Here is a 16,301-nt window from a genome sequence, read left to right as displayed (position 1 = left end):
TATCTCTATGATAGAGAAAGAAAAAAAGATACATTTTTTTTCCAAGCTCAAGAGAATTAACTCACCTTTGCACTGCAAAAAACCAGAAGTCTTTAGCTCCTTTCGTTATTTTGCTACGAGTGATTTTCGAAGCTCGGACGCAATGTTTGTTTACATTAAAGAAACGGCACCCGATTTTCAAAACAATGACCTTTACTCTCGTTCCCATTCCGCGTGAGCATTTCGGTCCCGTGACTTGCGGTTTTTTTCTTGTGAAAGAAGAAGCTCTTGTTTTTCTTTTGAGCTATGGCCTCCACAGTGAATCGCTGTCGTCTTGAAGTAATTCCAAATTGAAAAACTATTTCCGATTTTATCGTATCAATCTCATGGTCTCAGTGTAGAGGCCGGGTATCAAAAGAAAGCCCAAAGCTTCCTCTTCAACACTATGAAGTTATTTTTTATTGATTTCAAATTGCTCATTGGTAAATTAGAGGTTTGTAGTGGTTGGTAAGTGACTTTTTCGTCGGACATATTTTTTTCTTTTCGGATTAAACATTACGTAAAAATTTGACTTTTTTCGATTTCTGATTGGTTTCAAACTTCCTAAAATGGCGGCCACAAATGTAAACAACTTTTTTTCGAAAAAAGATCTCCAAGATATAGTGTATGAAAAACAACTTCCAGAATCTTGGAATAAAAATAGTAAGGTGAGTTATAAAATTTTTTCAGAAATTTTGTCTTTCCTTGATGAAAATTCACTCTCTGTTTCTGGAAATCTAGTCCCAATCCTGAGTTTGTTGTGTTATAAAGACGTTTCGTTGATTATTAAAAAGCCTACAAATTTTCGAAGAAAGATTTTGAAGTTTATTTCGAAAAACAAAGACTGTCTTGAAAATTACATAACAGATTTCTATGATTGTGATGTTAGTTTATCATCATCTTTAGAAATTGGTCCCATGTGTAGTGCTATCGGGTTGACTTCTGCTCAAATTGATGGGAATGATAAGGATTGCCTAAAAAATGCCATCGCTGAAATTACGAAAGATGACAAGTCAGTTGTTGTCACAAATGGGATTGTTTTAGAGTTGAAGTCCTACTTTATGGATCATTTCACTCCAAGTTGGAGCAAATTTCATGAATGTATGATTCCCTTATTTCCTGAGTGTGTCCATCATTTTGAGAGATTCAAAAAAATTCTAACAAAGTTAAGTGAAGATAAAAAAAGTTTGCGTGCTAACAATTTAAGCACCTTTTCAAACCAGCCATTTTCTTTTCCTGTTCCCTCAGGTATAAACCGAACTGTTTCAAATGATAGTCCCGTGAGCAGCAAAAATCTTGGTAAAACCAGAAATGAAACTTTCAATCGTGAAGAATTTGATAAAACAATATCATTATTATTAGAAAAAAATAATGATCTGGAATCCAAAGTTTTTCTACTTTTTGAGGCCTTAAAGGAAGAGAGTAAAGACAAGATTAAGTATTTGAATGAACTTAAATGCCTTCAGATAGAAAGTGAGAAAACTTCCTCTGATTTAAGTAAAGCATTATCAAAGTTGGGACACTTGTCGACACGTAATGTCAACAAACGTATCAAACTTCAGAAGGATAAAGTGATCGAGGCAAATGAGGAGTTGTGTGAAAAAAATGAAATGATAAGTTCCCTTCAGTCTTCTATTGCAGAAAGCACTTCTGAAAATGAAAAATACATACAAAAATTGAATGCCAAACTAGATAAAGCCCTAGTCAAATCTACCAAATATAGGCGAAGGGGCTATGATTTGAAAAAAAAAGTACTAAACTTTGAAAAAAAACTTGGTGAAACTAATGAAAATGGCTTTCAATCTCATACTGAAAATCTCAAAGCTGAAATCAAAATTTTGATAGATCATGTAAAATTTTTAGAAAATGAAAAACTTGCTGCCGAGGAAGAGCTAGAAGATTTGATGAAAAGTAATGAAATAAAAGTTTTTCATAAAGGGTGTTACAATGCTGACATCCGCGCTGTTTATGAAGACCTCCTATGCATGGGTGTGGGTACATCCAAAGTAAAGGAGGTTATTAGAACAGTACTTAAAAATATTGCCAAGCGAGATGCTCCTGTTCTACCGGGGGTGACTTTTGCTAAGGGAATGCTTCTTGAGGCCAGGAATCTTGCACAACAACATTTAGTTCATGTTTTATCTGGGGAAAAGATTTCTGAAAGTGATTCTGCAACAAACTTTTCTGATCTAAATACCCTGCATAGTGATGGCACTTCAAAAAAAGGTCGTTCATACTTATCATACGACATTACAACTAAAACTGGTGAAACTCTCAATGCTGGCCTGAGAGAGACAAGCTCAGGGGATGCTGAAATGCAATTGAAAGTCTTACAAAATATCCTTGATGATTTATCTAAAAAGTCCTCTGACAAATCTTTCAGCAACAAAGTCTTTGGTTCAATAAAAAATCTCATGAGTGACCGCTGCAGCACTCAAAAAAAATTTAATCACATCTTTATAGAATATAGAGCCTCTGTTTTACCACAAATTATAGAGGGATGGGATAACCTAACAGATAAAGAAAAGTCAAAGTTGAAGAATATAAATGAATTCTTTTGCGGACTTCATTATCTTGTCGGACTAGCAGATCAAGCTGAAGCCACTTTGAAAGTTTGGGAGGGTTTACTTTATGATAAAGATAAAAAAGTAGGGTCCCTTGCTCATGGTGGCTATTCTAACGGGGAGTCAGGGTGTCTCCGCACTATTAGAACAGTGTGCAAATCAGTACAGGAAAGGGGTTGTGATAAAAGTGGACGTATGGTCCACTTTGCCACCTTTTTAAAAAGTGAGTACAACATTACTGAAATTCCACTGTACCCATTTTTAGGCAATAGGTTTAATATTTTGTTTTTGAATGCAGCTGGAGTATTCCAGCTGTATTCGCTACTTCAAGCCTTTTTTTCTGAATGTTACGATGAGAATAGGCTTTTGACAGCTGTCTATCATGATTTAAATGTTTTGGCTTATAAGGTGGGTTGTAGAGCTTTAGGCCTGATACATAAAAAGGTGACAGGTCCTTTTTGGCGACAGATGGTTGAATCGGAAACTGCCCTGAATATGTCAAAGAATTATCAAAAAATGGTTGAAAAATTTGAAAAGTGGAGTGCTGATTCCTCTGATTTCTTATTTGGCTCAGATTGTCTCTTTCCTAAACACATTCACAAGGATACAATTTTTGAAACATTGACTTCTCAATTTGAACATGATGAATCCATGACTAAACCTTTACTTGAAATGATATTTGCCAGTTTCACTGTGGTCTCAAAAAGAATGTTAGAAGATCATTTAGTTGGAGGCAAATACGATAATCCTTCAGAGGAAACTTCCCAAGAAGCAGTGGCTGTGCCAACATCAAATGCTCTAAACGAGCGTACGTTTGGTATGCTCGATTACCTTAAACGTGCTAAACCAAAAGCACTAGACATGGTGTATGAAGGAATCATCATGTTCAATTTGAATAAAACAAAAGCCTGGAGGGATAATCTATCAAAGTCTGATCTTATGATGGTAATGGAGAGAGCTAGAACAAGTGTAAAAGAACAAAAAAAGCTTTTTTTTCAAAGAAAGCAACAGATTCACAATGAAAAAGAAGAAAAAACTAAACAAGCAGCACTTGAAAAAAAAAGAAAAGCAGAAAACCTAGCATCATTTAAGGAACAATTGACAGTGCAAATTCAAGAGAAGTGCAATGGGCTGTGGACTGACAAAGAAACTATTGAAAAGGAACTAGGCAAACTTGATACTGCTAAAAGCAAAAGAGAATCATTAAAGGTCCAATTGGACTTTCGCAAAACTGTCCTCCAAATGAATACAATATGTCATAAATCTCTTTTCTTTCTTACATCGCAAGGAAAAAACAAGAGTATTGAGGAACTTAAAAATAATCTGTTGAAAATTATAGAAGAAAAGGAAATGGAAACTAATGAGGAACCAAAAACTGATAATTTTGACTTTTCTGAGCCTGTAACTTTGTCAACTGAAATAGTGAAACAAAGAAAAGAAGAAATACTTACTAATGGGAAGAAAGAAAAAAAACAGGGAAAACAAAAGGTGGGTGTCAAAATTCAAACCAAAAATAAAAAGAGAGTGGCGACAAATTCGAAAAAGAACATCTCTAAGAAGCAAAGAGTTTCAAAAAATTCTGAGTCACAGTCACCGATAATTTCTATTCCCTCTGATTTAATTGGAAAACTTGTTTGTCATTATACTGAAAGAGATGAGGAAGTTGGATGGCACAGGGGCGTAGTCATTCGGCAGGTAGGGCGGGCAGTAAAAAACCCAAAATTTCTCATTCAATATCATCTTTGTGACTCAGAAGGAAATGATACATGTACTGCTAACCTCTATGAAGATTTTTTAAGTGATGACTTGACTCTAATAAATATTGTTTCATCAGATTTTATCGATTCCAAAATAGAAGTCCTCTATGAGGAAGACAACATTGATAAATGGTGGGAAGGTGAGGTTGCAGATGTCGATCAGGAAAGTAAAGACCCTGAAAACCCTGATTTCTTTGTTTATTACGAGTTTAATGATGGGAGTGAAGATGATATCACAGAGAAAGAATATTTTCTTGAGCCTTTGATAGAACTGTATTTGAATGGGCGTGTAAGGTTTCTAGAATGCGTAGTGGGATTGGAAAAATAAATTTATATGTAAGTAATGAGGTTTACTATAATTTTTTAGTTACAAACAACAATTCATATTCTCAACTTTTTCCTCACTGACCAAAATATGAAATAAATACACATAATTTTAAGAACATTATCATGCCATAATAAATTCTTTCAATATATCACTAGTGATGTGTGAAAAAAAAACATGTTGAACAGGCTATTTAAAAATTTGAAAGCCAAAAATATCAACTTGAAATTTCACCTTCCAAGTGAGTTTAACTGAAAGATTGATAAGGTATTAAATAGTACTCGTGTTAAATATTGTGTATTGAAACAGCAGGTCTGGAATAAAAAGTTGAATCTGAAATGTTTTGAATTTTATAGTCTGAGAACAACCTCTTTATTCATAAATACTTTTTCCAATATCATTAATCTGAGCTCATGATTTTATGTGCATGAAAGGACCACCAGTGTTTGTTGGTGTGGTGGACTCAAGGTTGCGTGGAGGGGCAACTCTTGCACAAGTCTAGTCGTGTCAGTAAAAAGATAAAATACTAGACTCTAGACTGTCATATCTTATGTCTTTTCAAATTAATTTCCAGTCTACCTAAAACTGAGTCAAGTCATTTATTTAAATTATTGCTCCTTTTTTTTTAGAAGATAAATAAGTAATAAAATGCCAGCTAATGGAAAAGGTCCTCCTTATCAGGATGGTGAGTTGCTGGATATGCTAATGAATCGACAACACCCACTACAACACCCACAACTGCATTCACCAGCATCACCAGCATCTGATGCTTCCACAATTCCATATTATGTAAAGTATTCGTTAGTTACTACTTAAATCGTATTAAACTTTGTGAGATTAAACTTCGCATGATTAAATTTCGCAAGGTCAAAAATTTGCGAAATTTTTTGGATTTGATTTTGCAAATGAGCAGTTCGAAAAATTTCGCGTGGATTTAATTTCACAAATGAGCAACTGCCAAACCATTTGGCGAGTTTCAATTACGCAAAAAGGGTGAAAATTCACGTAAACGCAAAATTTTATCTTGCCAAGTTTAATACGATTTAAAGTAATTTAAGAGTAATGTTTAAGATTAAGTATTTGTTTCAGTGAAAGTTACTGTCCCTAATAACGCAGCAGTTTTTCGAAAAGAAATTGAAAATCACTTAACTATTTAGGGTAATGAAGATGAAGAAGGTGTTACTGCAGAATACGTTCCCTACGAGCCAGAACCAGTAGTTGATGATCAGCCAGAACCAGTAGTTGATGATCAGCCAGAACCAGTAGTTGATGATCAGCCAGAACCAGTAGTTGATGATCAGCCAGAACCAGTAGTTGATGATCAGCCAGAACCAGTAGTTGATGATCAGCCAGAACCAGTAGTTGGAGATCAGCCAGAACCAGTAGTTGGAGATCAGCCAGAACCAGTAGTTGGAGATCAGCCAGAACCAGTAGTTGGAGATCAGCCAGAACCAGTGGTGGTCCCTCAACAACATGTCCAACCAGCCGCTGTCGTCCCTCAGCAACATGTCCAACCAGCCGCTGTCGTCCCTCAGCAACATGTCCAACCAGCCGCTGTCGTCCCTCAGCAACATGTCCAACCAGCCGTCGTCCCTCAGCAACATGTCCAACCAGCCGCTGTCGTCCCTCAGCAACATGTCCAACCAGCCGCTGTCGTCCCTCAACAACATGTTCAACCAGCCGTCGTCGTCCCTCAACAACATCATCAACCAATCGTCGCCGCTCAGCATAATAGAGGTCGAGGACGTGGGCGTGGACGAGGGCGTGGGCGTGGACGTGGACGTTGGCGTGGTGGAGGTGTTCAACACCACCACCACCCCTACAATAACATTAATGTTGTTGGGCAACAGCAACAACAGCCGAACATTGACGGCTTAAATTTAATTGTTGGATTATTAAATAATCAACTTGGAACGATTAACAATTTTTTTCAGTGATTTTTCCATGATTGATTTTGATTGACTTTTTGTTGCTAAATCTGAAATATAAACAAAAAAACATAAATACAAATTTTTTCCATTCTTGTATCTCATTCTTCAAGGAAATTTAAATACTGTATCAACGCTGAATTTTTTGGGTTCTGCGTATTCTTTTCGGACAAAAATAACCAAAAACAATTTGCTTTTGTTTTGCAAGAATTGAGAGTGATTCGTCTTATTCTCAACTTCAGTTGAGTTAGAATCTGAGAATGTGTGTCTGTGTGTGTGTCTGTGTGTCTGTGTGTATGTCCCAAAACTTTGGGGCAGCCTGGAGACTTCAAAAATTGTTTGATTTGGCTGAAATTTGGCACACTTGTTCCTTGGGTGAATATCTGGAGGTGTTTTTTTCATTTTTCAAAAATTTTGATTTTTGGGGTCTGGGGACGAGTTTTCGCCAAAACGAGGCTAAAACTTTGGGGCAGCCTGTAGACTTCAAAAATTGTTCGATTTGGCTGAAATTTTGCACACTTGTTCCTTGGGTGAATATCTGGGGGTGTTTTTTTCATTTTTCAAAAATTTTGATTTTTGGGGCCTGGGGACGAGTTTTTCGCCAAAACTAGGCTAAAATTTTGGGGCAGCCTGGAGGCTTCAAAAATTGTTCGATCTGGCTGAAATTTTGCACACTTGTTCCTTGGGTGAATATCTGGGGGTGCTTTTTTGCATTTTTCAAAAATTTAGATTTTTGGGGCCTAGGGACGAGTTTTTTGCCAAAACGAGGCTAAAGCTTTGAAGCAGCCTACAGGCCTCCAAAATGGTCGGATTTGGTTGAAATTTGGCACACTTGTTCATTGGGTAAATATCTGGGGGTCTACAATTGGGCCTATGAATAATTTGAAGCCACTGAAGTTGAGCCCAGTGCGTTGCGCACGTTCGACTATTATATACTACGAGTGGTTTTTAATTTTGTCAAATATCAACTTTTCAGTCCTTTGTTTTTCTTTGAATGGAAGAAATTTCTTTCTTACGTACAGCTTTATTATAAACATTTTATTTTGCTTTTAGAAACTAAACTATAAATAAAAAGTAACTGAGCTTGGAATTGTTTGGATACAAATTCATATCTTGCTATGTAATTTGGCAAAGTGGTATCAATGGTTTGCATTATTGTAAGACAATTTTATTCATGAATTTCTACAATTACCATATCGGAAGAAAACTTGATGGATTTCCCCCAAAATTTCTATTGGCCTTTCTCTTTTTTTCTTGCTTAAACCATCTCTGAAAATGTTGTTTAGCATAAATTATATGTAAAAATGTTTTTGGGATCTGTCTTATAGTTATGAGAGGCATCTCTGAAAATTTGAACAAAAAGCGGTCGCCAGAACTGGAATTACAGTTATTTACATATTTCTCGCATAAATTATCTCTGAAAATGTCGTTTTGCATAAATTAGGGATGGATTTATTATGTAAAAATGTATTTTTAAGCTGTCTTTTAGTTATGAGAAGCATCTCTGAAAATTTGAACAAAAAGCGGTTGCCAGAACTGGAATTACAGTCATTTACATATTTCTCGCATAAATTATCTCTGAAAATGTCGTTTTGCATAAATTAGGGATGGATTTATATGTAAAAATATATTTGTAAGCTGTCTTTTAGTTATGAGAAGCATCTCTGAAAATTTGAACAAAAAGCGGTTGCCAGAACTGGAATTACAGTCATTTACATATTTCTTGCATAAATTATCTCTGAAAATGTCGTTTTGCATAAATTAGGGATGGATTTATATGTTAAAATGTATTTGTAAGCTGTCTTTTAGTTATGAGAGGCATCTCTGAAAATTTGAACATAAAGCGGTTGCCAGAACTGAAATTATGGTCATTTACATATTTCTCGCATAAATTATCTCTCAGCATGTTGTTTTGCATAAATTATGGATGAATTTTCACCTGAAAATGTATTAGTGAGTTGCATTTTAGTTACATGAAATTTGAACAAAAATCGGTCGCCAGAACTGAAGTTAAAGTCTTTTTTCTGATTTTTAGGACAATTTTTTCGCATAATTTAATTAATTATTCCTTAATTTATGCATTTTAAATATGTTTGAATTGGTAAAGACTTAAAGTAAATGAAACTAGATTAGATTGCTGAGGAGCTCCAGAAAATTTCAAGTCAAAAGCTTCATTAAATGGAAAGTTATAGTCGTTTTTGTCTGTGAATTAAATTCGTAGAAAGCAATTTTTGGCATATTTTGGTGCCGTTCTCAATTTGAGGTTTTGCTTGAAAAAGGTTATGAATTTATTTCAAAATTGCACATAAAAATACATATTTTGAGCAACTTTGAACGAGCATATCTCGAGAACCGCTTGAGCTATGAAGTTGGCTGACCCCTCATTTTTTTTCTAATGAAAAGGGCTTTCAGAATAATCTGGTCTCTTTTTGCCAAAACCAATTTGAAATTTTGACTGTCACCCCTATTTATGGCTGGACTACATAATTATTCAACAGGACATCCTCTTTGAAAAAAGGTCTATTATGAGGACCCTGCCGACGCACCAGACTGTCCGATGTATTTGTCCATATGGCAAAAAGTATCCTTTCGCTACACCGAACGCAATAAGTCTAGCGTCAGTCCGGTGTTGCATACAGGGAATTTTGGACGCCGGACATTTATGAAACAAAAAATTATGAAACACCGGACCCACCAGACGACTGGTCATGTCTGGTGTTTTGATTGTCATCTGGTGAAAAAAATATCCTTCTTCGACATCTGACTTCCTTAAGTCCGGTGTAGAGATTGTCTGGTGGTAAAAAAATTCTCATTTTACACCGGACTTTCGCGTGTCCGGTGTTCGTTAAATCCGGTGCGTCGGCAGGGTCCTTATATATGGGACGGCGCCAAAACACAGTAGTCATTTTACCAAACTTCCAAGGTCATCTTTTTATATATTTTACATACTTTCAGCTGGAGTTTAAAGCCAGCTGGCCACCCCATCAGAAAGTGGCTCAACCAAGACCAATATCTCATAACGATCGATGATTAAAACTTACGCAAATGCTGAAAAGTGATGAAATTATACCGTGAATGGTCCTAAATCCGACAGCCCTGCCTAACTCCGACCCCCCTGCCTAACTCCGACCCCCAAATAACTGCTATGAAAAAAATTCTATGTTTACAAACATTCCCTCCCCAAGTTGAACAATAAACTATATTGCAAGAACTCTCGCTCAAAACAAAACATCTAACAAGATGACTAAAATGTCAAGATGTCAATTTAATGTGATAAAAAAAGTGTGAGTTGTAAAAATAATTATCTCTATTATTCTGAATACGTTGCTTGTGTTTAAAACGTTAACAATTTTGTAATAAAAAAGTTATGTTTTGTATAAGAAGCAATTAATGTTTTGGTTCAATTGGTTCAGTGTATCAAATCTCTCAGTTTAAATGACACTTTGGTATCTTCATTGCGTCACTCAACATCCATGCAACATATTACACGTCATCCCTAAAGTGAAAGAGGGGAAAAAATTGGGGCAAAAGAGGGGAAGCTAAAAAATGGATCCATTTAAAGAAAAATGAAAAATAGCAACTTTTGACTGAAGGGTTTTTAAATTTTCTACTTTGAAAATCTTTCACTTTGAAAATCTTTCACTTTGAAAATCAGGAGACATTTCCCTACTGATTAAAACAAAATTTTCAGACAAAAATTACTACAAAGCTGAAGGAAGGTTGCTTGAAAATAATATCTTGCATACAACTGATGAGCATGCTGCTGATATTTTTAACTTGTATTTCAATAGGATTAATGAAACTGAAAAGATTCCCCTTGAGACTCAGACAAGGTTTTTGATTTTGCCAAGGTGAACGAGACGTACTCAAGGTTATTTTGAACTTAATGTTTATTAATAAGATGCTGCAAATATCTGTGCCCCATTTTTAACATCATGCTTTAACAATTGCATGAAATTTCACACTTTTCCTGACCAACTTAATAAGCTTGCTGACATCATCCCCAGCTTCAAAAAAGGCCTTAAACTGATTAATCACTAATTGTATTATAGACCAATAAGCTTACTCCCTGTTGTATCTAAAATATTTGACTGCTTGATTGTAAATTAACTCAACGTTCATTTTGAACCTCAATTCTCAAATCCACTTTGTAGTTTCAGAAAGACCGTTTCGTTTTATAGTACTCAACATCCCATCTTATGATTAGAATTGACAAAGTGCCATTGCAAATAATCTTAAAGTGGGAGCTGTCTTAATTGACCAAATTATTCTATTGGACCCTTTGTAAAATCTGCAACCCCCCCCCCCTTTGGGAAAATTTTTAGGAAAAAAACCCCGCAGAAAGGGGGAAAGAAACTGTTGACTTGTCAAAAGTCTTTGATAGTTTCGGTATAAACTTATTTCTTTTTTTATGATTTTTGTTGGCGAAATTTTGATGGAAAATGAAAACAAAAACAAAAAAAACAAAAAAATATATATGGTCAGAGTACTGCCGATAAGATTTTTAAAGAGATAGAGACCCTAGGCTGTAACAGGGAGAGCAGATACATGGAAATAATGAAGTCATGTTTCTGAAGGTATAGAAATTTTAGAGTGAAATTTTTTCTAATATTCATAATTTGATGTAACAGATAATATAGTTTTATGATTTATAACTCATTATCTTCTTGGATTATTGAGATTTTTTAAGATAATGTTTTCGAATAGTTATGTTATGAATTTTAAGGATTATCTGTTGTTTTTGTTAAGTTGAAGAGCTTATAGGAGGTCATCAGTTGACTCAGATCTACTCAAATGAAGTTTTCGGCCCTTTAATTCAACAACATTTTTTCGCCAACAAAAATCATAAAAAAAGAAATAAGTTTATACCTAAACTAAGTCTTTGATTGCAGTTAATTTAAATCTTCTTTGAAATACATATAGTTATTGGTTGGTTTAAGCATAACTCGATTGTTGCTAACCCCTCAAAATTTCATTTAATCTATTCTGGAAATTTATACGTAAATCTTTCTCTTCCAATTGAGAAAAAAGCCTCAAAAGTGTTGATATTCCAAAAAAAAGCTTGTCATTTTTTATTGCTCTTGGGAATAATGTAGATGTAGTTATTTTGGTTTTGGATAACACAAACGCTTTCATTATTTTGGGAATATGAAATGTCTTCAGCAAAGGCGAGCATGCTTTTACCAAGTTTGTTTGCAACTAAGCTAATTAATAGTATACATCTTTTAAATATTATTAGCTTAGAACCTTGGCTATCAGTTATTTGGTATATCTGTCTTGTACGAACTACTTGACCTCCCTGTTAAAACATTTGAGTTTGACAGATTTAGGATGTGGTGCCTTTTTCACATTTCCGTCAAGAGAAGTTTTTTAATAACTATGAAATTGCACTATCCAACTAAACATAGGTTAAAGGCAATTTAAAATACACTTAAGGCTGTTTAGGGAAAATACCAGATGTCTAGAAGTTTTTATAAGATGCTCATATACTTGGTTTTTCAAAACAATGGAGATGACAAGTTTTTGTGTTAATAGTTTAACAACCAATCCAATGACGAAAATTCTTGTAAAATGTTCATCTTGACCAGAAAATACAGTCTGCTGATTTATTAATTGGAACAACATGAAATTTAATAAAAACAAGGTTCGTTTATTTTCCAAGAAAACTTGCCTCAAGATGGTGATACCAACAAACCTTTGAATGGCTTTTGCATTAGCGTGCCTCCACCCTGAAGTTTTGGATTTTTGGGCTTAAAGCAATCAGGTGGAAACTCAAAATTTTCGACTTACAGCTGATGGAAATAGGTTAAGATGGGGCTTTAGGTGATGCTTACAGGGATTTTCCACCTGCTGTTCTACGGTGTTATTTTACTTCTGGTGCAGCTAAAAATATGAAATAGAAAACTAATGCTAACAACTTATACACTCTTTCACCTCTGAAAAAGGTGTGTACATGCTTATGTCATATCTGGTTATATTAAAAGGTTATTTAGTAGGGGTTTATCTGGGGCCTATCCATTACAAGTAGGTTGACCCAGAAGATATCTTTTGCTTTGGTTATTCAAACTCCCAAGGCAGGAAGCAATTCAACCAATGCTTTTTGTATGTGTAATATTTAGTCATTGAATTGTCTGGTTTATTGTGATTGCACATCCATTTTAGAATTGGAAAGTCAGCTTTATATGTGAATTTTTTAAGTGGTGGGACCTATGAATTATTGATTTTGGTGTCTTTTACTTTAGATAATAGGGTAGCTAGCACTTTGAGGAGAGTTTTTTACCATTAATATTTCTTTTTACTGCTTTTTAAGCTATTTGATCTGAACTTTGTTTTCTAATAATTTTTATGACGCTGACGAGCATGCTGATGGAGTTTCAAAAGTGGACCCTGTCAGATTATGTATTTTTGATAAAATTGAGACCCTGTCAGAAAGAAAAATTGAAAAAATTTCCCATTTTCACTTTCACGCTGAAAATTGGCAAAAAGTGGCTGACAGGAGACGAAGAATTGAAAATTTTTCTCCTTTCAACCCTGAAAATTGTCTAAAATAACCAAAAGTCCACCTTGTCAGAACACATCTTGAAAATAAGCAATTTTGGGACCCTGTCAGACATATTGATAGCTTAAAAAAGGGGACTCTGACCAGTGGCACATCCCCTTACCAAATTTTGCATGAGTGTCCCCCCCCCCATGATCAATAAATCATGTAGTTTGGTTTCTTATTAGAAATCCATTGAAATGTTACTTTATCATTTATAGCACAATATATAAAAAGCTGGAAAATGGAAAAGGAAAACCAACCAATAAATGAAAATGATTCTACAGGTAAGGCATGAGCTCAGTGAGCTTAATTTGTCAATCCTTTTACTTTACAAAAACTTTTGCTTTCAGAAAATTTAACGAATCAGATCATTTGCGAAGTTGAGTGTTTTATTAATGGAATCTAAATTCGCAAATCAGCCAAATTTGTTTAGGAAGTTGATTCTCGCTAAGTTGGATTCCCCATGCAAAAATGAAAATACCTAAGGTAAAAGCATCTTATGTGCAATTCGATTTCGTGAATGTAGGGAACGAGTCCCGGTCTGGGACGAGTTTTTCCTCAAAACGAGGCTAAAATTTTTGAACTGAACTGACTATTCAACTCACTTGAATCGAAGTAAAAAATTTTATCGTCATGAAATGGATCATAAAAAGACATTGGGCTATTCCATTACCCCCTAAAACTAAACAATGTAATATTGTATTATTGAGGAAGAAAAAATCTGTCTGAGAGGAAAAAGAAGAACTTTTACCTTTTTTCGGCACACTCTAGAATACTTTGGCAAGAAGATTTTATGAATGCTTAAGAAGTCGTTGTTATAATTATTTCTCAATCAAAGGTTTCAAAGAAGCATAGTGTTTCATAGCCTCTTGAACAAAATGAGTTGAAAAGGCGATTCGTATCTCCATTTTTCAAATTTCTGAAAGTATTCACTTCTTTTGTCTACGCACATTTTTTTTTCAGTGATTCTCAATAAATTTTATTTGAGACATTAACGATGAAAGTTCACCTCCTTTAATTCATTTCAATGTTTTAAATTGACGGATTGACGCTACTCGAAACATGACTGACTTACGTGACTATTTGTATGACTGTAGACTGACAGTTACACGGTTACACTAAAACACTATTTGAAACATGACAACATCTGGAAATCAGTAAGTTTTATTCCGTTATAGTTCAGGAGTAAAAACTGTCTTCAATCTGTATTGTGTTTGGAATATTCAACATCGAGACAGAGTGCTCGCAAAAATTGATAATGTACGAGAAGAAAAATATAGAGGACAAGAAATTTTTCTTCGCACTCTTTCACCTTTTTGATACGCTGTATCAGGGGAAGAAAGATACATTTACTGATAACTTTGATAACTTTGGAGAAAAAAAATCCCTCTAGTCCATTTTTTCATCTAAGGAGTATCAAAGAAATCTTTTTACTGTATGATTCCCTGTGATTGATATTCCTTTCTTCTTTTTGTTTCATTAGCTCCTCCTGCAAAAGTAAAGAAATTGATGCCGGTCGACTTATACACTAAACCGAGACTGAAAGTATGTTTATTAAATATTCGTTTAATTCATTGAGCAGACATTTTAACTTCCTTATTCAACTTGTTTTCGTATTACCTTGTAAGTATTTTTAATGTTTCTTTTTATTTAAAAAAATAGTACTATTATTCTTCTTTTACTTTAGAAGTGCAAAGAATGCGGCGTTTCTGCTAAATCCAATAATTCAAAGGTTTGTACCAATGGCCACCCGTTCACGCGAAAGAAAAAGCCGCCAATCGAGTGCGTGCCAGCGGGCATGACCCAGGTCACCGATGTCAGGCATAATTGGGAGACAAATGTAATTTTTTTTTTCATAATTAAAATTTCCATTCGAGGAATTGTTTAAAGGCATTATCGGTTATGATCCTTGGGAAGTTAAATTAAATTATGACTGACTGCACATGTACGCTGTATAGTTTTGCAGCATTTTTATTTTTATAAGAATATTTAAATTGTTTAATGGTGGAAGAATCATTTTGGTCATTAGAACTGATTGATAATTCTTGAATAATGAATCCACTTTTTATTTCTGTTTCTTCTGTTTCTTCGCTTAAAAAGCCATAAAATTCCACAGATTGGTTGTACCTGTTGTACCCTTAATTATTAACCTTGACGTTATTCATTGCTTTTTGTTTCAGTCACACACATTGCATCAACATCATAGTCTGCATTCGGTAACACTCTTTGGAAAGAAAACTAAAAACGGTTACCAGTTCAGTCACTTTTCAACACCAGGGTTTGGCAATAGCATCCTCAACAACCAGTTCGGGGATGCTATCAAGAACGTTTTTGAGGAGCAATTCATGGACGGTAAGTATTCTTTGCTTCATAACCTATATTGCTAATTGATTGCTTGTGTTAATAATATTATTTTGTTAACCGGTTACTTTTTCGAAGCGGGCTACACGACTTTTTGCGCAATGCAATTGGTTCTTTTCGCACGACGACGGGCCTACATTGTCCAGAGTTGCCCGTCGTTAGGAAAATTCATTGTGACGTCACTTTTTCAAAAGAATAAACAATGCGTTGACATCATTTCTCTAATTTTTTGGGATGAGCTGGAGTTTTTATAAGATACTTCACTAATTGGTTATTTGAAATAATAGAGATGACGCGCTCTTTTGAAAAAGCAATAAAATCCTTTGTCTCAAGATTCAACGACCAACCGAATCATCAAAAACCTTGTAGAAACTCCAGCTTGACCCAATTTTTTCGGTCTGTACTGAAGATATTGCCCTCGGTCAACGCAACAACCTCGCAAGCTCGGTCGTCACTTGACCTCGGGCAATTTTTCTCAGTCAGTACAGCCCTCACTAACCGGTCATTATTGTATTAATAATAGTTTTCACACGGGTGTGATTTACTGATTTTTTTCTTTGATAAGTACTACAATCAGGGTCATAATATATTGGCACTTTTGGCTAATTTACAATTTTTCGAAAATTGAAGTTCGAGCGAGAATGTCAATTTTTAGGCCTTCAACTTGATTTCATCAAGTATTTCGATCTGGGAGGGATTTATGGGTTTCTAGGCTATATTTCAAGCCCTACTAGACCATTTTTGAACTTTTGGATCCTCAGATCCTAAGGTCCTAAGTCTTAAGTCTAGCGTTAAAACTCAGAGTTA

The 16,301-nt window shown here is 34.9% G+C and overlaps 3 protein-coding genes across 3 annotated transcripts; all 3 read left to right on the top strand.

Moving 5' to 3' along the window:
* Positions 1-935: 935 nt before the first annotated feature.
* On the top strand, positions 936-4,680 carry LOC136807883 (putative leucine-rich repeat-containing protein DDB_G0290503). Its single transcript, XM_067064500.1, has one exon. It carries the CDS (start codon positions 936-938, stop codon positions 4,665-4,667), a length of 3,732 nt encoding a protein of 1,243 aa, XP_066920601.1. The 3' UTR covers positions 4,668-4,680.
* A 336-nt stretch (positions 4,681-5,016) lies between these two features.
* On the top strand, positions 5,017-6,641 carry LOC136807995 (protein TsetseEP-like). The gene is made up of 2 exons (XM_067064630.1): positions 5,017-5,453; positions 5,822-6,641. The coding sequence occupies exons 1-2, from the start codon at positions 5,313-5,315 to the stop codon at positions 6,599-6,601; spliced, it is 921 nt and encodes a 306-aa protein (XP_066920731.1). The 5' UTR covers positions 5,017-5,312; the 3' UTR covers positions 6,602-6,641.
* A 5,167-nt stretch (positions 6,642-11,808) lies between these two features.
* Positions 11,809-15,953, top strand: LOC136807882 (uncharacterized). The gene is made up of 5 exons (XM_067064499.1): positions 11,809-13,417; positions 14,617-14,678; positions 14,821-14,973; positions 15,314-15,485; positions 15,904-15,953. The coding sequence occupies exons 1-5, from the start codon at positions 13,375-13,377 to the stop codon at positions 15,951-15,953; spliced, it is 480 nt and encodes a 159-aa protein (XP_066920600.1). The 5' UTR covers positions 11,809-13,374.
* Positions 15,954-16,301: the final 348 nt, after the last annotated feature.

The sequence above is a fragment of the Clytia hemisphaerica genome, unplaced genomic scaffold (assembly GCF_902728285.1).
Source record: "Clytia hemisphaerica strain Z4C2 unplaced genomic scaffold, Clytia hemisphaerica genome assembly, whole genome shotgun sequence".
NCBI lineage: Eukaryota > Metazoa > Cnidaria > Hydrozoa > Leptothecata > Clytiidae > Clytia > Clytia hemisphaerica.
This window is presented reverse-complemented; position numbering and strand designations above follow the sequence as displayed.